At 51.7% G+C, this 21867-nt stretch overlaps 1 protein-coding gene across 4 annotated transcripts in view; it reads right to left on the bottom strand.

The window, feature by feature from the left end:
- Nucleotides 1–219: 219 nt before the first annotated feature.
- SLC43A2 (solute carrier family 43 member 2) overlaps nucleotides 220–21867 on the bottom strand; it is a 37928-nt gene continuing 16280 nt past the window's right edge. The window contains exons 6-15 of one of the 4 annotated variants that reach the window (XM_029928770.1): nucleotides 12977–13069; nucleotides 11462–11595; nucleotides 11175–11377; nucleotides 10605–10751; nucleotides 8173–8184; nucleotides 7441–7579; nucleotides 6145–6277; nucleotides 4059–4132; nucleotides 2691–2814; nucleotides 220–2182 (exon numbers count right to left, since the gene is read on the bottom strand). In XM_029928770.1, coding sequence (XP_029784630.1) covers nucleotides 2021–2182; nucleotides 2691–2814; nucleotides 4059–4132; nucleotides 6145–6277; nucleotides 7441–7579; nucleotides 8173–8184; nucleotides 10605–10751; nucleotides 11175–11377; nucleotides 11462–11595; nucleotides 12977–13069 — 1221 coding nt within the window. In that variant the 3' untranslated portion in view covers nucleotides 220–2020. The remainder of the gene's footprint in view (nucleotides 2183–2690; nucleotides 2815–4058; nucleotides 4133–6144; nucleotides 6278–7440; nucleotides 7580–8172; nucleotides 8185–10604; nucleotides 10752–11174; nucleotides 11378–11461; nucleotides 11596–12976; nucleotides 13070–21867) is intronic. The other 3 variants (XM_029928773.1, XM_029928771.1, XM_029928772.1) reach the window with 3 other exon arrangements.

Raw genomic sequence — 21867 nt, 5'->3', positions numbered from 1 at the left:
GAACCAGGCATGTGCATGAAAGGTTTTTTGTTGGCTTTTTTTTTTAAATTAGAATAATGAATACCTCACAGAACTAGTGTTCTGTAGAATGGGTTGGAAAGTGTTGATCTGGTTCTCTCCTTTACCAGGAGAGCCTGCTTGGGATCCTCTCTCCCTGCCCCTCCCGGCTTGCTCACTTGCTCTCTCCCCAGAATAAATAAACTTTAAGAACATTAAAAATATGTTTCAAACAAATCTCTTGTTTTTTAGTGTCTGAGTGGACTGAAACCTAGGAAGATGAGGAGTTCCGGGTGCTCCACGGTTAACGCAGAGCCTGAAGTTGGGCCAGGTCTGTCCCTTCCTGTTCTCCACCGCATTCTGCTTCGTCTCTGAGCCCGGGGCTCTCCCAGGTCATCTTGTGTCCTGAGCTCAGGAGGAACCCCCAGGGCAGCTGACCCAGGGATAGGAAATCTGAGTAGGGGATGGAAGGGGTCCACACTTCTAAGATGTCTGTACAGGCCCAGTTTGTTTGGGGGTGGGGGGGGAGTAAGGTCTCTCCCTGGCCCCGCGATAGCTTCTAAGATGAGAGTCACCCAGAGCGATGGGGAGTGGCTGACTGGCTGTGACTGGAGCTGGTCAGTGGCAGGAACTCTTGTCTTGCCTTTTCTTCTCAAGCTGGAAACAGGCACATGTAGCCATTAACTGAAATGCTTAGCCGGGGCATCCCTTACCAGGAGGAAAATGGATTTATTGCTTTATAAAAAGGAGTCTGATAAAACGTAAAAGAAAAAAACCCGAAGGCATAAACCTAAAATCAACCCACCCTGCTGAACACTCCCAGGAAGTCTCAGACACATTTCTGGAGGCAGTCGGGTGGGTGGCTGGAAAGCCAGGCCGGCCGGCAGAGGAAAGGCAGCCTCCCTGTAAACAGCTCCAGGGCCCTGGAGGAGTCTGCCGGCAGGGGGCGCTGTGGCCCCACGGCCTCAGACCAGCTCCAGGCCCAGAGGGAGACTGCCTCAGGGACCCTGGGCCTGTGGCAGGCCTGGCTCGCTCCTGGGCAGCCCTGGGGGGATGAGGGCAGACACCCGGAGCTCACACCTTAGCATCACCCCACATACCTCCCTCACACGCATCACATGGTCACACATCCCACACGTACACACACATACACACTTAGGCCCCTCACCGTCCATCTCCCCGGCCAGGCCTGGACCTCCTCGTCTTGTCAGCGACAGCCTGGCTTCCACCCCCATAAAAACAGCTGTGTGTGTAGGGAGTGCCCTGTTGGTGATGTTTTCATTCCCTTCGGGTCACAGACTGGATGAAGGGTGGCAGTGGAAACCTGCTCCCCGCCCCGAGGGAGGAGGTGAGGGACTGCTAAGCAGCCTTGTCCTCAGCTCCTAGTGGTGCAGGACTATGCAGCCCCCCATCCCCTCCCCAGGCTTCAAGCTGGGGAGGCTTCTCCACAGGCCTCTAACAGGAGGACAGGTCAGGCCACAGGGGGCTGGAATTACAAAGGAGTTAGCACCAACAACAGGAAGCGGGTCCTTCCTTCCTCAGGCAGCCTCAGACTGGCCAGGGGAGGAGGCTGAGGGGCCAGGCGAGGGGGTGCAGGCAGTGCAAGCCTTTGTCCTTGGGCAGGGGTGGCCAGTGGGCATGCAGCCAAGGGCAGGTGGCAGGCAGTAGGTGGCAGACCCCTGTGCTTTGGCAAGAGGCAGGATCCAGACACTTAAGGGAGAGAGCCTGCCTGCTGGGGGTCCTCCTTGCTCCTCCTGCAGGCCCCAGGGCCCCTGGAGGGCAGCAGCGCAAAGCCCAGGCTGGCCCTTGCTTCCAGGAGTAGGAGCATCGCACATCCGGGCCCTCTCCCGTCCATCCGTGACAGAGCTCCAAGGCAGGCCCGGGGCCCTGGGAGGGAGTGTGAACGCCAAAATGGTGAAGGAGAGGATCCTGAGGGTGCATGGAGGTCCTCTGGGATGGGGAGAAGGACACCGGTGAGTCACTGAAGCAAGGGCAGGAGGCCACAGTCCGGAGGCGGCGAGTGCTACACAAAAGCCTCCCGGTTGGAGGAGCCGTTCAGCTTGAGGAAAAGCTTGTCATCCTCCCTCTTCTGCTGTAGCTGCCTCTCCAGCTGGCGCCGGTAGCACACGAGGTAGAGGGGCAGGCAGAAGCCCAGCATGCTCAGGACAAGCAGCCCCACGTTCACCTGCAGGGCAGAAATGAGAGCTGCTGTCAGGTGAGGTAGGGGACTGGGCAGGGGCTGTGGTCCTTGCAGAGCCAGGCTCCACAGCCCTCCCCACACTCGGGTTTGAGCAAGGGGAGGTCACCGGAGGGGGAAGGAACAGCTGAAACTGGATGAAGGGCCTGTCGCTCCACATTCCAGCACCAGGATTCCCAGATTCCACAGGCTGCTGAGAAGCCCTCGGGGGCCTGGGCCCACCTCTGACCTCCCCATGTAGATATCTGGGGGTGGGGCCGGGACTGGGGCCTCTCACAGTACCTGGTTAAAAATACCAACCCTCAGCAGGAGAGCTACCCCAAAATCAGGTCTCCTCCTGCACAGTTACCGCTCACAGGCGGACCCGGAATCCATCCTAACCCGAGTTCCAAACTGCCTATCCTTGGGGCCCCGGAAGCTCTGACTGATGCCCCCCAGCTCTGAGTGGGCAGAGAGGGGCTAAAGCCCATACCCCACTGCCCCACACCCTTCTTACCCACAGAGGGTCTCCTTGGAGGGGGCCCATCATGGCCAGAAACAGGGGCTGCTGCAGGAGAGCGAAGAGCGCACTGACCAGTGACTGCAGTCCTGTGAGGCTGCCAAACTGGGTGGAGGGGTACCTGCCGGCACAACAGGGACCTGTCACCTGTCAAGGTTTCCCAACGCTCCTCAGCCTTGACCTGGCCCCAGGTGTGCCTGCCTTGGATTAGTTTCTGCTAAGCAGTCCTGTTATGACTGACGTGAGACCCCCTGATTCTGGGGATCCCACCTCACACAGGCGTGCCCCAGGTCCACGGGTGGACGGGCTGAGGGGAAAGAGCGGTGCCAGCAGTACTCTGCAGCTTGGCAAACAGGCCCGGGGAGCAGGCTAGAGGCTGGCCCTGGCTCCACTACACCCTCATCCAGAGGGGCATTGTGTAATCACGGAAACTCAGCATCACACTCTTCGTGGACTCTCAGACTCTGCCAGGACCGCAGCAACTTCCTCCTGGCACTGGGTGGAGTAGGGGACGACAGGCAGACCTGGAATGACCCCCGTGGGATGCTGATGGGAGAGAAACTCTCAGTGAAATGTCAGGCTTGGTGGCTCCAGAGGTGGGAAGGGGCTCCCAGCGGGGAAAGGGCTAGTCTTCAGTCAGAGACACACAGCAGATGGTGTGTGAGTTCCTTTTTTTTTTTTAAAGATTTTTTTTTTAATTAATCTCTAACCTAAAGTGGGGCTCAAACTCACAACCCCAAGATCAAGAGTCACATGCTTTACTGACGGAGCCAGACAGGCACCCCCACGGAGTTCCATTTTTGAGCCAAGCCCCAGCCCAAGGGCGAAGAACAACTGTGGTTCCTTTTGTACGTGTCACCTCTTGGAAAAGGAGGCAGGTTTCATTTTAGCCAAGGCCCGAGAAGGCCAGGGGCAGAACCAGGCCCTTTGAGACTCTGAGAACAGTCTGACACACCTTGGGCTCAGTTATCCATGTCACTGCCCCTGCCGAGGGCCATTTAGTTCTGGGCAGCCAGAGCCCACCCCTGTCCTTCCTGTGAGCAGCTGGGGACAGTCCCGGGGCTGAGCTGAGCAGCAAGCCCCGAGGCAGAATGAGCTACACAGGAGCACTGACCCTGGCGGGGGAACTGACTTCGTGTTAGATGCCAAGGTTTGTGGGCACCCAACTGTCTGCTCACTGACCTGCCTCCTGCCAGGTGTGACCTTCCCTTGACACGCCCAAGCTCTAGTACCCATCCTCTGGCACAAGAAGATGAGGCCAGATGCCAGGCTGGCCCCCTTTAGGAGCTCAGTCCCACCACGAACCCCTCTGAGGCCATTCCCTTACCACTGGCCACCAGGCCGCCCCCGGCAACCAGCACTTACACGGCGGCGTACAGGCCCCCGACGGCAGAGTGGATGAATCCTCGCACGATCGTGTGTAGGATAAAGGAGAGGATCTGAGAGAGAGAGAGCAGAGTGTGAGCAGAAAAAAATGTGAAGGTCCTCACAGTCCCTGTGGTCCCAAGCCATGGGGGCACTGGCAACCTGGTGTGGCCCACAGCAGCTCTCCAAGGGCCAGTTCTGGACTTTTCAGGAATTTTGTGAGCCAGCCATGAGACACAGTCATTACTAAAAATTAAATTTATAAAAACTTCCAATTAAACAAATTATATTAAAAACAAAGGTAACGGATACTCAAAAGTCACCATTTCTTCATTATTTTGTTATGATCTGTGCTCTGGAGACATTTACTGTCTGGTATACTGGGAGTACCGTGTGCTGGTGTGTCATTGTGGACGTCTTTCCAACTGCACATTTGGTGACTTCGTATTGGTTGAAATCAGCCAGGGTGAAAGATTTACACCAAGGAAATTGGCAAACACCGAGTCAGGGCTCCTCCTGCCTCCACCCGGAGTCAGCTGTTATATATGTATGGACACAGCACCAAATAGGAGGTTGTTAATCAGGACTTGATCTCCTGCCTTTACTGACCTAAGGACTGTGCCCAGAGGTCTATGTGCCTGGTCACTCAGGCCCTAATGGCTGATAGCTTTCCGGCTTACCTCCCGAAGAAAGTTCAGTTTCTCAAAAAGGCCACTGCTTGCAGGCTTAGCAAGTTCTAAGAAGCACTTGCAGATGATTCCTGAGGAGCATGAGACTGTCTGTTTTGCCACAGCTGCTAGGACCCTTTATTTGCCCTCTGCACACGGCCCTGCCATCCTGCTTAGCAGCTAGGACCTGTTCCCAGGAATGTGGGCGGTGGAGGGGGCACGGGTTGCTCTCTGCAGTGTTGCAAGAGGGCTGTGCCCAACTGTGCTCGCACATACTTGTACAGGCTCCCTCTTTCCACTTCAAGTGTCTTGTTGCCTTTTTATAACTTTTCTTTCAACGAGAACTAAATAAAACAAAAAGCAGAAGGCTGTCCCTAGTGAGCACTGCCCCTTGACTAGACAAGGTGGTCAAGGCAAGGGTCTATCGCCCAGTCTTGGGGAGGGGGCGGCCAGCAAGAAGCTGGGACGGCGCCAGGAATACAACACCCCCACTGGGAACTGGGACAAGCCTCCAGTGGCTTCCTCTGGTCTCATACAGAAGGTCGGCACATACACGTGACAGTACTTATGGGTGGTGCACAGCTGGGTGTTCCATGTACTTCAACCCATGGCCACTTGCAAATAAGAGGAGACCCTCGCTTTCCTTCCGGACCCAGCCCAAGATACTTTTTGGACTTGGGCTAACCCATGTGGAGCAATGCTATCACTTATGTCCCTTCAAAGATCATCAATGTGGAAACTTAAAAAGTCATCATAATAAAAACAAACAAACTCGGGGATCATTATTAGAACACTTTCATGGACCTAAGGGTAGAGCGGGCAGTAACAAAAATCTACTTTGCTTGCAATGTCTGCCAAAAGTCAGGTTTCAAAAGCATCAGAAATCTTGTGAAAAGGGATTAAACTTTTGAACCCTGACACCAAGTGATGATCACCAGTCTTTCCCAACTCTCTACAACACAGATACCCTATAGGCACTCTTGTACCAGAGGAGCAGATGGTCTCACTAATGCCATAGGTTGGCCAGACCTCTTTGGATCTCAGGGCTCAGCCGTGTGAGCAAATGCAAACCAACCAGCCACACAACTACCCCTCCATAGTTCTGGGGGATGGTGGGATGATGGAATTCACGGCATGCAAGATGCTCCAAAGGCCATGAAGAAGGATATTCCTTCATGGAGAAGAGTCTTCTGTGAAAGGCAATCCCAGTTTCATTTAGAGCTCACCGCCAGCATCAAGCCCAGAGCCTGGCAGGTAAGAAACCCTTGGTAGATAAAAACGGGCTAGTTGGTTGTTGGTTGAAATAAATGAATGAAAAGTCACCATGGTTTTTTTTGATGGCTTCCATGACATATGACATCTCTTGTAGTCTCACTGTCCCATATCCCACTCTGACCTCTCTCTCTCCCTGTACCCACCTGTAGAGGCAGGTTGGGAATGAGGCAGGTCACCCCAAAGCCCACAAGCAGCAGGTTTGTGAAGGCAAAGGCCCTCATGGCATTGGTTATTTTCTGGATCTGCCGGTCTCGCTTCTTCGTCTTCTCCTCGCCCCTGTGGAGACAGAGCACACACTGGAGCTGGGAGCTCCCTGAAGGAGGATGAGCTATCTCAGGAAGTCAGGCCTCAGGAGTCACAGCTCATAGACGATGCAAGACTCAGAGACCACCCAAGCATGTCTGAAGGACTGTCAGGGCTAGACCACCACTAGGGACACCCCCACTGCGTGGACTGAGAGCTGGGTGTGAACCGCAGTGGAGAGGCTGGGTACAAGGAGAAGGTCATGAACAGCTGCACAACGTCAGTCAAGACTGATGGGGAGGCAAGCAGCAGAGTGCACCCAAGTCAGGGTGTGGTGAAGCCTTGCTTCACTGTGGATTCCAATGTCACCCAGATCCTACAGGGAGCTGTCGATAAGCCAGACAATAAGGCAAACAAGGGAGGGAGTGGATTTCCCCTTTGGAGGCAGGAAGGGGTGAAGGAGAAACAAGTATGCCACAGATGGAACCACAATGGGCGCAAACGACCTCTTGGCTTTAGAACCTGACCTAGATTACAGAGCATTCTCTGTAATTATTTCCTTGTGAATTCACTACTGAGGATCCCAGTCCTGCTGCCCACACAGGTAACCCAGAGACAATTATCTGACATCCAAGAATGAAAGCCAAGTGCTGGAGACAGGGGGAGTCCCAGGCCCACCACTTCCTCACTGTGTGACCCCAGACAAGCTACTCAAACTCCTAACTTCCGTTCCCACATTTGAAAAATGGGTATAGCACCAGTGCGTGCCTCATCGAGGTGGTGGGAGGCTTAACTGAGATACTGTGCATCAGGTGTTTGGACGGGGCCTAAAGCAATAAACAGTGGCTTATTATATTAAGGTGGAGTCATGAAGACAGCATTTAACTCATCCTCTGATCTTGGAGCTCAACCCTTACAAAAGTGGGGCTCCCGTACCTTGTTTCATGCTGACGATTATGAACAGATCTAGCCACACGTCCTGCAGTTATAGCAGCTTACCACTCCCACCGAGTGGAGTGATCCTTGCGGGCAAGCAGGACATTTTCCACTGTGTCTTGAAGCCCATACAAGTAGCTTTGGGCACAACCCCCTCTCGCCTCTCCTGCTGACTTCAAAACCGAGGCCCCCCCACCCTGTTCCTGTTTAGCGGCCGACTCTGGGGGCCAGGGGCCAGGGCACATGCCCTGTCTACGCACTGGTTGGCATCTTTCTCCTCAGGCTCCTCAGAGGCATCTTCACACTCCTTCAGCCTCCAGTCCATGATGTAGCCAATGACAGGGGCTGTCAGCAGGCAAAGCAGCTGGAGCACACCGAAGATGGACGTGTAGAGGCCAACTGGGGAGGAAAATGAGCTGCGTCATAGGGGGGTCCCTAGCAGAAGCAGGGTGCAGGTGCTGGGAGAGCCCGAGACCCCACAAGCCCTTCTGGGGTCTTCCAGAGTCCCCACCAACACCACCCTTCACTGTGGGCCTTGAGGGGAGCCCAGAGATATTAAACTCCAAAATGAAAGGTGAAGCAAGGGGCAGCCACCCTATTCTCTTCTCCAAATCGTCTGCTTATTTCCAAGAAATAGCTAATGAAATCCTGTATGTCACAATGTCATCCCCCAGAAGCTCCAGGAAGTGTCTATGATTCGGGAACCACAAAAATATCAATGCCTGGGACTGAGGCTTTGTGTCTGACTAGTCATTAGCTTTCTGCCTCTAGAAATATACCAGGAAGGCACCACTCATAGGGCCTGTGACGTAAAGGCTCCAGTCTTCAAAGAGCCTTAAAATTATGATGAGTTTTTTTTTCAGGCAAATGGAAACTGAGGGTTGACTGCCCCCCCCCACCCCACAGTTCTGGCCAAGAGGGATGTTTCTTGGTCAAACAGAGACTGGCTGGAGGGGATGTTAGTGTGTTCTCTGACAATCCCCCAGGCTTACCCGTAGCCATCACTGCATCAAGAAAGCAAAAGTGAAAAAGCAGAAAGGAGAGGGGTTAGCAGCAGAAATCTCGACAGTTGTTATAGGGAGGTGGGGTGTGGAAGCAGGCCGGCTCTGGGCCCAGCACACCAGCCTCTCGGAGCACCCAAGGGATGCTCGGCTTGAGCCAGGCTTCTGGGAGAGAGGCGGGTGAGGCCCAGCACTGGCATCTGTTGACGGTTTCCTGTCTGCTGCGGCCTCGGTCACGTGCAGCGGGGGCCTCGTCACAGGCGGGCTGGTGAATCAGGCCTGCCGTGCTTGCAAGGACCAGGATGGGGAAGTGGCACCGGTGTCAAAGACCCGGCAAACTAGGGCCCCTCGTGTACGCTGCTCGGTCATGCTCTGTCATATCTCCTACTGCTCTCGGGCAGGGGGACGTCTAAGAATCTGTCCCAACCCCCAGGCAAACATTGACACCATGGGTCTCTCTCAGACAGCCAGAGCCGGTCCCTTCTATTCCACCAGCTCCCTGATCCTGAAGGAGCCCCTCCGGGGACGGCTGGGGCTGTGGGTGTCGGGAACAACAGCTCACAGGAGCAGGATGGGGAAAACCGGTGCCCCGTCAGCTGCAGATTGAATTTCCTGGCCTAACTTCCTCTGCTTCTTAAAGCTGACTTTTTGAATGTGGGAAACAGTTGGGGAAAAAAATTCCTCTCGAGCAGCAAAAGATTTCTCAGAGAACTGGAGTGAAAGTCCACAGCTCAGCAGCAGGGAGCTTTGCCTTCTAAGAGCCACTGGGCCCTCACTGCACTTCTTGGAGCCTGAGTTTGCAACAGAGGGTGTTTAGACATGATAGATCAGCTTTCCCCAAAGCGTGGCCCACAGATTTTAACGAGCGTTACACCATAAAAGTGTTCTTGTGGTATAAATTTGGGGAAGCATCATTGGACAAAACAAACCTAAATAGGCTATTTTTTCCTATGGAGCTATCTTAGGGCCTTCACTGTGTCAGCGTTCATCATGGAACTTTGCAGGGGCACACGGTAGCCGGTGTTTCTCCCCTTGGCTTCACCACGGGACATCACTCTCACGGTAGAACCAGTGTTGTCCGGGTCCCTTTGTCATCTTTCCCTTTTGTTGTTGAGGCTGGTTTTTTTTTTTTTTAAGTTTACTTATTTTTGAGAGAGAGACAGAGACAGCAACAGAGTGTGAGTGGGGGAGGGGCAAAGAGTGAGGGAGGCACAGAATCAGAAACAGGCTCCAGAGCCTGATGCGGGGCTGGAACTCATAAACCGAGAGATCATGACCTGAGCTGAACTCAGACGCTCAACCAACCAAGAGGTGCCTCTCTTTTTTCTTTTCTTTTTTTTTTTTTTTTAACATTTATTTATTTATTTTAAGAGAGAAAGTGGAGAGAGAGAACTCCAAACAGGCTCCTCACTGTTTAAAAACTGTATTTCAGGGGCACCTGTTTGGCTCAGTTGGGTGAGCATCCAACTCTTGATTTTGGCTCAGCTCATGATCCAACCATCGTGGGATGGAGCCCCACAACGGGCATGTAGCCTGCTTATGATTCTCTCTCTCCTTCTCCTGCTCCTCCCACACTTGTGCAAACGAGCTGTCTCTCAAAAATTAAACACACACACACACACACACACCAAAAAACCCTAAAAACCTGTATTTGATTCCTTGCAATCTCTAACTACCCCTTGAGAAAAACAATTCAACCAACAAATAGTTGCACACCAATGAGAATGCCAATAAAAAGGATTTACCGACTGTGTTTGTCCCGCTCAGGGATGACTAACGCTGACTCAGCTCAGGCCCTGAGGAAGTACTGATTTTCTTTGTAGAATCAAAACCTCTAATCAGCTGAAGACTTTCTGAGCGGTTTTAGAAAAGTGGTGTGTGCGTTATCAGTGCTGTTTACCAAACTTGACAAGCCTCAACTGGCTCACAGGCACAACGAAGCCTCCACCTAGTCTTGCCTCCCATTTCTGGGTGCGGATCTCGAAGTGTCCAGCTGTGGGGGCCGCCCCTGCCCCTGCGCACACAGCCTGTCCACAGCCAAGCCTGTGGTTTGCCAGGGCGGGGAGATCCTTGGCAATGGGGCTGACTGCCCGTCTTCCAGCAAGCTCTCAGGTGGAGCACTGTGTTTTCAGTTACGCACAGGCTTGCCAACGGTCCCCCGAGGCAATGGAAAACGCAGGCCCCACAGCCTGAACACATGTAATTATTTTAGTCCCCTTCCCCCGCCTCTAAACCGGGAAATTCCAATGGCAATGCGAGGGAACAGTGGGGGCCGGCTGCGGTGACATGGCTCTCGTGGGCAGGGAGTCCTTCGGGGCCTGCCACTTCCAAGCCTAACGTGTCCCTGGCAGCGGGCAGGAGTGAGCACGGGTGGCGGGGTGCCCTCCCGTGGGGACGCTCATCGAAGTCTGGGTGCCACCTACCCACGTCCTGGTCGCCGCTGACCAGGAACTTGAGGATGTTGTTCATGGCGCCCATGTAGAAGATGAGCCGCAGCTGAGTGATGCACATGGTGACCAGGCTGAGCAGCAGGATGGGGCTGAACACGCTGTGCATGAAGGATGGGGCCGCTGCAGGAACAAGACAGGGTGCTCCAGAGACCTGCCGGCCACACTGTGCCAGCAGCCTACCCGCCAGCCAGGGGCTGGCCATACGTAAGGCTGACCACATCACTCTGTGCCAGATGCAGGGATGGGCCTGGGTGAGATCAAATGTGTGGGTGCTGGACCTGGCCACCCAGGTGTGTGAAAGGAGCTGGAAAAATCCCTTCTCCATCCTGGGCCTTAATGCGCTCATCTGTAAGCTCGGCTGCAGGTGCCGCCTGCCCTCGGGGATCAAGTGGGAGTGACGTGCGATGGAACCAGAGCAGCCCTCAGGGGCTACTGGCCCCGGGAAAGAGCCTGGGGCTTCTGGATTGGGCTGGCTGCCTCCTCCCTGACATTAAGGTGCGGTTTGGGTGCAGGTCTGGCAGGGGAGGGCCATGAGGTAGGTACCTGCAGTGTCTGGCTTGCACTTCACCTCCAGGTCAATGGTGGACAGGCAGAGCTTGTGGCCCTCCTGCAGTGCCGCCTGCTCCTTGTTGCTCCTCATGGAGCTGCCCACGCTGAGGCGGCGCCCCACTGTGGTCACCTGCTTGTAGAACTGCTTCCCTGTGATCTTGTGGTCAAAGCCCAGCCAGCTGAACTTGATCTTCACCCTGGAGGCCACAGGAGAATGTCCATCGGTGCTGCCCAGGACCCTGGCCAAAATGGGGGTAGGGGCAGACGGCATATCCACTTACGAGTAGTCCATGTCTTCTGGCCCCGGGAAAGGCTCCAGGGGCCAGTTAAAGAAGCAGTTGAGGAAAACCAACCCGGAGCAGCCGGCCCAGACCACAAGGATGATGATGAAGGAAGCACCAAAGTCATAGATGACCTGACAGACACAGTGGGGTAGGCACAGGGCCAGGGGGGCAGCGTTAGCAGAGGGAAGCCAGGGCGGGCAGCAGGCAGGGGGCATCTTGCAGCCCTGCCCTTCCCGTGCTGAGCTGCGTAAGGAGGCACAGCGCTGCCAGCCTGGGTGTCCAGTCCTCCCAACAATCCCAGTGTGCCCTGGCACATCGTTAACCCCCTGTGCCTCTAACTTGGAACACGTGTCACCTCCCTGGAGAGGCATTCCCTGACTGCCTCCGTCACCATCACCTCACAAGTTCACAGTGAACAGCTCTGGCTGAGATTACTGACTTCTTGATTACTTTCCTCATCCGTTACTAGTCCAGCTCCTTGAGAACAGGAACCTGCTAGCCTTGTCCACAAATGTGCCTTGAAGGGTGCACATGGCAGGCGCCCCAAAATACCCAAGGAGCAGATGGATGTCTCACTCTGCTCCTCTGTGAATGGGCGTCACACTGGCACATACCCTCATGGGGCTGCAGGTGTGATCCCCAGAGTGCTCAGTACAGGGCCTGGCGGGTGGGAAGCCCGCTGAGCAAGCATATTAGCTGTGGTTGTCACTGTTACCATTTATTTCCAGCACAAGAGTCGCCAGCATCCTGGTAGACAGCTGCCCAGCAACCCAGGGAGGGGATCAGCAGTTAGACAGCAAGGAGACGTGGAGGTGTTACTTGTAGACTATTCCACACTCCAGAAGTGTGAGGACCCCTAGAAGGCCACGGGATAGCTGGCTGCACACCCTCCAGGCACCTTGATTCCCCGGGGGCCAGCCTGCATCTATGACTCCTCCCCCTACCCATGGCCTCCTGGCCATGTATCATGGGAAAGAGAATTTGACTTGGTGCTGAGACCAGACGTGGGACAAGCTTTTCCTGAAGCCTTGGCAGGAGCAACAGTATTTGGAGTGGGTGCTGGAGCTGACAGACGGTGAGGTGTTTGCTTCCTCCTGGACCTGCGTGACTTCCATGGGCTCAGAATCCTGCCTGGGAGGGAAACAGCTGAACCAATTTAGCCAAGAGCAGTGCTCTGGCTAATGAGGAGTAACAGCCCAGCAACAACAGACCTGGGGGTGGGGTGACGGGGACAAACTCACCCATCCCTGTTCTCTACCCCAGCCCAGTAACACAAAGGCGGCCTGCGGTAACACCCTGTGTGATACGCTTGAATTTTCCATCTCCCACGGCCCACTGCTTTCCTTTTCTTACTGTCGGGGTGCCCAGGTGCATCCTCCTAGGTGTGGGTGGTGGGGAGGGGCAAATCCCAGAACCCACAATTACTTCCCTCTTCAGAGGAGGCTGAAGGAGCCACGGGAGAGGGCTCTGCTCAGACATTAGGAAAAGGGGTGAGGCTGGTCACACCCTCACCTTGATTCCTGGGAAGGTGACTGCTGAGGAGGCATAGGATCCAATCATCAAGGCAATAAACGTGGACCGAAGGTCGCCAAACATGTTGGGTAGCTGAAAGACAAGAAGCAAGGGAGACCTGCTGAGAGAAGAGGCAGCAGGCCTGTGGGGGAGGCATGAGGGAGGGAATCAGGATATCCTCAGGTTCCATTTCTTATCTGCTCTTCTGTGTCATTGATGGGGGTGCAGGGAGCAGGTAATTATGGCTCATTGGAAGCTTCATCCCGGACTTAGTTTGGTAAGGGAGGGGAGATTAATACAGAACTCAGAGTCCCGGTCGGACTCTGAGCTGTTGGACTTCCGGGCTGGTGAGTGTCCCTCCTCTTTGCTTAGGCACATGCCATGGGCCTTCCTGTCTTTGCAGGATTACACTGAGATGACAGCGAGCAAAGTCGGGCATCCCTCAAAGGGAGCAAGCCTGTTAAAAATAAGAATCTATTTGGGGATGAGAGTGTCACTGTATACATAAAAATACCAGCGTCCCAGAAGGACCAGATGTCAGCAAAAGCTGCTTTCAGCTCTAAGACAGTAGGCTTCTGGAAGGTGCCAATCAGAATTCTACAGTTCCCTCAGGGCTGACAGGGGAGCTAGGCCAGCCTGGGCTTCCTGCTTCTGAGTTTCTAAGTGCAAGGAGGGCCCTCCCTCTCCACCTCAGTTTACCCCAGTGATGGGCACTGGAGAAGACGGATGGCAAGAAAGACTCAGTCTCTTTTCCCAGCAAGGTTGCTCATACACCTTGTATCAGCTCATTCTGGGCCTACCCACCACAACGTCAAAGCTAAGCCCCCCCACCCCAGTGATTCTACCCAAATCCAGGCATGGTAAACATGACAATACGGTCACAGTCAATAGACCTAAGGCAAAGTACATCCTCCCAAACAGCCAGTTTGTATCTCCTCTCCCTCACCTCCAGAGAGAACGTGCTACCATGCTGTGAGGCCCTCCCGTCCCATGTCCACAGCGCCCAGCGCACGGAGGAGCACTCTGTGTGGCTATGCCAACCTGCTTCACTGAATTCAGGCTGTTCCCATGGACCTAATCTATGATCCCCTCTCCCACCTGCCTGGAATCATACTGGGGTTTTCTTAAACACAGAACATTGCTGCCTGTGAGCCAGTCCACTGTTGCTGAATGCAGGCAGTTTGAACTTGCCCCTCATCATTTCTGCCTGTTTTGCCCACAATTAAAAATGAGGAAGGAATGTCACCAAAATTAAAAGCTTTTGTACTTCAAAGGGCACAAGCAAGGGGCACCTGGGTGGCTCAGTCGGTTGAGCATGCAACTTTGGCTCAGGTCATGATCTCACGGTTCATGAGTTCAGGCCCCGTGTCAGGCTCTGTGCTGACAGCTCAGAGCCCGGAGCCTGCTCCAGATTCTGTGTCTTCCTCTCTCTCTGCCCCTCCCTTGCTCACACTCCGTCTCTCTCTCTCTCTTTCTCAAAAATAAACATTAAAAAAAAGACACCAGCAAGAAAGTGAAAAGAACACACAAAAGAGAGAAAATGTCTGCAAATCATACATCTGATAAAGGACATGTATCTATACACTATGTATATATATATAAACGACTCCTACAACTCAATAATAAAAAAATAACCTATTTTTGAAATGGGCAAAAGATCTGAACAGACATTTCTCCAAAGAAAATCTATAAATGGCCAATAAGCACATGAAAATGCACTCAATATCATTGATCTTGGGGAAATACACATTGAAACCACAATGAGATATGGCTTCATACCCCCTAGGGTAGGTATACAGATAATAACAAATGTTGATTAGATATATAGGAAATCAGAACGCTGATCCGCTGCTAGTGGGAATGTAAGATGGTACACAGCCACTTTGGATAACAGTCTGGCATGCCGTTCCTCCAACAGTTAAACACAGAGTTACCGTATGACTTAGAAATTTCACTCCTAGGTAAATACCCAAGAGAAATGAAAACATACGAACTCACAAAATGGTGACAGCATTCTTCACAATAACAAAAAAGGGCAAACGACGCCAATGCCCATCAGTGGATTAATGGACAAAGTGTGGTCTGTTTATACAATGGAATATTATTGAGCCACAAGAGGAAATCAAGTACTAATACTACAACACGAATGAACCTTGAGAATATTATAAGTGAAAGAAGTCATAAAAGGCCACATACCGTATGATTCCATTTATACCAAATGTCTAGAATGGGCAAATCCACAGAGACAACAAATAGATTAGTGGTTGCCCAGGGCTGGGGTAGAGGAAGCCGGGAGTGAATAGGGAGGAAATGCTAACGGGTGCAGGGTTTCCATTTGGAGTGATATAACTGATTACTTATGGTGATGGCTGGACAACCCCGAATGTACTAAAAACCGCTCAATTGTATACTCTACGTGAATTGTATGGTATGTGAATTTGTCTCAACATCACTTAAAAAATGCATGAGTAAGATACATAAGATGATTTGGGGGTCCCAGGATTAAAAAGGAATATGAATGAATCTATAGTGTATGGCCAATGTGCCATTTTATAGCATGAGGCCAGGGTGGCCATCCAGGCTCCCCAAAGAATTCCAAGGACACAGAGTTCTTCTTCCAGCCCTCACACAGAGTGGACCCTCTGTCCACTCAGGCTTCTCAGACAGGACCAGAGAGGGAGGGAGAGGACACAGAAATTCCCCCCAGTAGGACACAGAGGCGATGTGACACGCTCACGTGTACCTGGGAACACTGAGGTGAGAACTAAAGGAGCCTAATCCTACTTTTTGCACACCTGCTTCCCAGGTATGCTGCGGTTCAGAGGACAGGCCTTGGTTCCTGAGCTCACATATTTGGGCTGCTTGGTGTTGGCTCATCCAGCAAGGCAGCCTTGTAGGGGGGGCATTTCTGGGATCATATCTGCCCTGGGGAGAATCCGAAGACTTGTTCTGCTTACATGGAAGGAAGGAACTGTTCTAACCTGGGATGCCACTCCAGCCAGGAGACATAAAGGAAGAAAGGCATCAGAGAGGGCTTTGAACTGAACCAGAAGAGCACATGGAAGCCAAGCGCCCGGTACAGGGAAGGCTACTTGGTGCAAAGCTGAGCCAGAAAACCACTCTTGTTACTGGAGTCACCTTGAGTGCAAAAAGGTATCTCCCAACTTTTCAACTGGGCTGGGAATACTCTAAAAAAGGAGACAGCTTGCTAGCCAGCCCTTTTCCTTCTGTCTTCTCAAGCTCAAGTTTACCTTAGCCCTAACCTAGGCTAGAGGCCCACAGAACAATGGACTTGGGGCTAGCACACAACCTAGCCTGATCGTCTGGAATCTTCTCCTCAGAATGAGATCCAGGGCAGGGAAGAACAGGAAACTGAGAAAGAGGACTGACTTCCCATCTGCCCATGGATGGGGCCCTCATACCTAGACAAGGACAGTAGCCTTTTAGCTGCCCTCCTTCTCCCTGCCTAGAACACTCTTAGCAACACCAAGAAAATCTGCCCCAGCATGTTATTTTGGTCAGCAGGGCGAGAGCTCAGGTCGGACCATACCATGCAGTCCTTTCACCAACACCTATATCCTATGTTTCAAACTAGGATTATTTTTTTCCGATTAGAAAAGCAATGTATGTCCATTGTAAAACATTTGGAACAAAGAATACATAAAGAAAGAATAAAAATCCCCCTGATATAACCATGTTACTATTTTTGACATATTCCCCATTAATCTTTTTCCTATAAATATCTATAATTTTTAAACAAAACTGGGATCATATGCTACATGTCATTTAAAAATTTTTCCTTTTTACTTGATGTATTATGTTTTCTTTTTTCTTTCTTTTTAAATTTTTTAACTGAAGATTTTAAATTTTTTATTATTACGTATTTTTTAATTTTTAAGTAATCTCTACACCCAACATGGGGCTCAAACTCACAACTCTGAGGTCAAAAATTGCATGTTCCACCAACCGAGCCAGCCAGGCACCCCTATGAATGTTTTCTAACTTAGTATTCACCTTCAACATAATTTGTAATGACTGTCTGGTATTTCCTTATCTGGATGGTCTATAATTTATGTAAGTATTTCTCTGATGTTGAAGCTCCAGTCCTTTTTAATTAACATTCTTAAAGATGAGCCTCTGGGCACAGAGCTATTATTCCTTTAAGGTAAATTCCCAAAAGTAGAATCACTAGGCAAAAGGGAATACACATTCTTAAGGTTTTGTGCGATCCTGTGCCAAACTGCCTTCCACAAAACTTACACCAATTGGTAATTCCCACCAGCAGCATAGTAGAGTGTCTGCATCCACTCCAGCATTTCATGTTATCATTATTTTTATTATTTGCCACTTTACCAACATCCTTGTTTTAAAATCCATTTCTTTGGGTATATGGATGCAATGAATCAATGATTGCTATTTGCTTCAAAATAGTCTGGATGGTGGGTGGAGACAGGAACAAAGCAAAGCTGGTTGTGAGTTGATAATTGTTGAAGTTGCATGATGGGCACATGGGATCATTATACTATTTTTTTTAATGTTTTATTTATTTTTTTGAGAGAGAGAGAGAGAAAGAGACAGCATGAGCAGGGGAGGGACAGAGAGACGGAGACACAGGATGTGAAGCAGGCTCCAGGCTCTGAGCTAGCGTCAGCACAGAGCCCAACACAGGGCTTGAACCCACAAACCGTGAGATCATGACCTGAGCCGAAGTGGGCCACTTAACTGACAGTGCCACCCAGGCGCCCCGTTATACGATTCTAATACCATGTATATATTTAAATTTTTCCATGACTAAAAAATGAAATTAAAATTTTTTCATTTATTAGTAAGAACTTTGAACATTTTCTACAATTTTTAAAATCAGTCATTTATATTCCTCATTTGTCTTTTTCTCCTACAGGATGTTAATCTTTTTATATTGATTTCATATAGGCTCTTTATATATTAAAGACAGTTACAGTTTGTCCATATAGTACAGGTGTATTTTTCTAGTTTGTCATTTAGCTTCTAAGTTGATTTAGCTTCTTAGCTCATGGTGTTCTTTTGACTGACAGAAGTATTTAAATAAGTAGTCAAAGTGTGTGTCAGCTTTTAGGTCCTACCTAGCATTTATGTCAGACGAAATCTCTCTGAAAAGAGCATTAAGGGTGATCTTGACCAATGAAACCCGAAGTATAAACATCCTGGCAATAGTCGATGTGTGGTCACAAAAGAATAGCAAGCACAGGAGAAGAGAGGGTTTCCCTAAGGACATTAATTATTCTTTAAATGTTAATACTAACTGTGTTTTTCCTTTAAGCCACTTCCTTCCCTTCCTCCTAAAGCTGTCATGCCTGACAGGTGATTTCCGCCATTTGCTATGCCCAGGAGCATCTTGATTAGAGGATTTTTCTTATTATTAAGTACTAATATATAATAATATGGCATAACTATATTAGTATAATAGCATATAATAATAGTATATAATAATAGTATAGTAGCATTATCATAACAACTATTTTTAATACCTACTGTAGGTATTATCTTAAAAACCCTCAAAACAACCTTCCGAGGTAGGTGTCACTTTTTACCCTCATTTATCAGGTATAAAACTCTAGGATTAGAAAAGGCAACGGATACCCTCAAACTGGTAAGTGTCAAATATGGGATCCAAAGCAGGTCAAGCTTCCAAGCATAGCCACTGAGCTACTCTGCCCCTTGGAAACCTGAGTTTGGTCTGCAGGGAAACTACCTCACCTCTCATGCTTCTATTTGTTCCTTATTAAACACCCTGTCTGCTCTCCCCACTAAAGGTTTTTTATGACCCTTCTGATGCTCCTTTTGGACCTACCTGCCCTTTCCCTCCTCTTGACCTCCCCATGGTCCAGGGTCACACCTTCAAGTGGACTTGCACTTGCCCTCGGACTCTCTCCGATTTCATCCTCAGGTCTGTCTCCTCCCACTCTGGTTTACTCCTCCCTCCCACTCTCTCCCTCCTTCAGCCTGCAAATGACCTCATCTGCTCGTAATGGCTACTCAGAAGCCCTGACGGTGGAGGGATGGCTGAGCTGGCTGAGCGCTGAGCAGAATGCCCTAGTGCAGGCCTCAAGGGCTGGGTGGAGGGGGACAAACCAGCTCCTCTGCCTAGTAGGAAGCTGAAGCCAGGCTACAATGACAGAGGACAGGGGAAAACACTCAGCAGGAGCGGTTTCCTGGTTCTGGAGCCACAACTGCACTCACAGGTGGGGGGCATAGGCTCCCTCCCAAGGCTCTGGGTGTTTCCCACAGCCGCTTCTGCTGTCTCTGCAAGGGCTGGGGCTGGAAGAGGCTCGCCGGGCAGAACCCACAGCCTAGCTCGCTCCCCGTTACCGGTGGTGACTCATTCTCAGCCCTGTGCCTGCACTGTAAACAGGCCCTGGCTGTGTGACCTTCCCAGAGGGGAAAACAGCAGCTGCAGGCAGCCCTCCCCTGGAGTTCTGGCCACCGAACATGGCTACTGGACAAGAGGACCCAGAGGCCTAGGCTCCGGGATGGTGAAGACTGGTTAGCCTCCTTGCAGGACCCTCTCTTAGATGCCTCTCTACTCAGGAGCTCCAAAGACAGGCGTTGGCTGGCAGGCAGGGACAAAAGGGCCACCGTATAGCCCTTCAAACTGCCTTTCCAAATCCATGGTCCCCCAAGCCCACCAGCTAAAGACACACCCTGGGCCTCAGGGAAAAGACACAGGGCCGCTTCCAGAGATGGCTGGTGTGCACACTCAGAGCCCTGTACAACTTGTATAGGCCGGGATCCAGGTACCAGTCTGGACAAGCAGACTCAGCAAAGCGTGGCTATTTCCTAACCCCAAACAACCGGGCAGCTCCAAGCACACACTGCCAGGAAAAGGTCCTTGTGGTCACCTTTCCACTTCGCTGCTGCAGGGGTGGGGAGGAGGGGCCGCACCCCCGAAACCACCTCCTTTGCCTTCCCAGCCAGGTCTGGCCCTGCTGCTGCCTCCACTACACTTTCTGTTCACCAATGAATGTGTCACACGGTGAACCAATTCCTAAGGCAGAACCCTCTGATGGGTGCATTTTCCCCAGGTTGGTGGCGATCGGCTGGGCAGCAGGCTCTCTGGGCCTGGGACAGAAACCAAAAGGCAGAACCGGCTCTGGGCACTGCGAGGATTTTCTCCTGGTGGTAGAAATGCACCAGCAGGAACGCCGGAACTCCCATCCCCCACCAGGGGGCACAAGCTTCACTACAGTGCCCGGAGTCCTTTTCCTCCCCTCTCCTTGGTATTTAAAGAGGGATATTCTCATCAAACTCTGGTCCCACCTCCCACGGGATCATTCTCCCTCAGATGTAAAGTCAGACTTCAATGAATCAAATAGGAAAAGCCCACAGAGAAATGTTTCATTAAGGAGCCTGACGACAGTTTGTGATCAATTTGCCTTGAGGTTTTCAGCTCAGAATTCTGTCGCGCCCGCAGGGACACGGGGCAGAGTAATGAAGTGGAAAAGATACGTTCACAATGTGGGTTGCATCTGCTCCCATCTCTAAGCAACCCTGGGCCCTGGATCACAGGGTGTCGGCCCAAAGATGCCACCTCGGCCGCTGGCCGGTATTTACGCTCCACCCAATGAAGCGAGTTAAAAGGTTGTACAAACGCTAGACATTGGGCCAACAGACCAAAGTGTGCTGTCCCGATGTCCAGCGGGAGGGCTGGGGCTCTGCACCTTGGGTAGTGCTCTGTGCCCACGGAGCCACCTCCCCCGCCCCTGAGGATGTCACAGGGCGCAGTTCAGGCCCTCTGCTGTGGGGCCCCGGGGAAAGCCAGTTCTGGTTGTCGGCAGCCCACCGGCAGGGGATTTGTTGCCCATCGGAGCCCCGCTCTGGAAGGATCACCCAGGAGTACAGACCTCTCAGGCGCTATTGACCATCTCACCCTGGCCTGTGGGGAAAAGGCATTTTGCCAACTTTGGGGCCCCCTCTCCACCAATGGGGTGACAGTTCACAGCCCCTGGTCATTTCTATTTATACCATAGCCCATACAACACAAAACTTCTTAGAACTCAGAAAGTCCCCAAATTAGCGTTTCCATGGTAACACATTCCCCCAAATTCCCAGGTTATCACAGAGTTGATTATCCATGGCCCCAAAGAAGTGGTAGGAGATTTGATTTAGGAAGTTCCTGAAGGCGACCCTAAAGAGTCCTTTGTCCCCCAAATTAGAACATGGGTGGGAGACAAAACAGAAACTGCCACTGTGCTGCTAGCCTGGCATCTCTGGGAGCCAATCCTGACAGTTCTGCTTTTTAAAGGCCTGGGCTGTCAGAACGAGACTGAGCTCTGCTCAGCAGAAGCCTCAGCCAGTCCTAAAACATTGCCCAACAACTCCGGCTCTGTCCTCACTGACCTGCTTCTCATTCCCCTTCTGGGGTCTATTCTCGAAAGGAGAGCCATGAGAGCCCCTACCTGAGACGGCATGGGACAAGGGAAGGCCCACCAAGATTCCTCGGGCCAGGGGCAGTGGTGGACGGGGAGGAATGACTTAGAGTTGGCCCATGTGCCTAGAAGGGGGATCAGGAGGATGGGGGTGGGGGGTGAGGGCAGCACCTGCCTTCTGACAAGGAATGGTAACTGAGCAGCTTCTTGGCGCCCTGGACCAAAGGTTGTAAAGCGCCAGGCAGTATATATTTTAGGTCTCGTAGGACATTCAGTCTCTGTACAACGCCCTCACTCTGCCCTGCAGCACAAAGGCAGCCACAGACAATAGTAAACAAACGGGCATAGCTATGTTCCAATAAAAATTTTGTTTACAACCTGCACCCCCACCGTAGAGGCTCTTTTAGGCAACAGGCTTGAGCAATGGAAACCTGAGTAAGGGAAAAAGGGCGCACGGTGACTACTGGGCCGAGCACAAACAGGCCC

Source organism: Suricata suricatta, chromosome 17, assembly GCF_006229205.1.
Source record: "Suricata suricatta isolate VVHF042 chromosome 17, meerkat_22Aug2017_6uvM2_HiC, whole genome shotgun sequence".
Taxonomy (NCBI): Eukaryota; Metazoa; Chordata; class Mammalia; order Carnivora; family Herpestidae; genus Suricata; species Suricata suricatta.
This window is presented reverse-complemented; position numbering and strand designations above follow the sequence as displayed.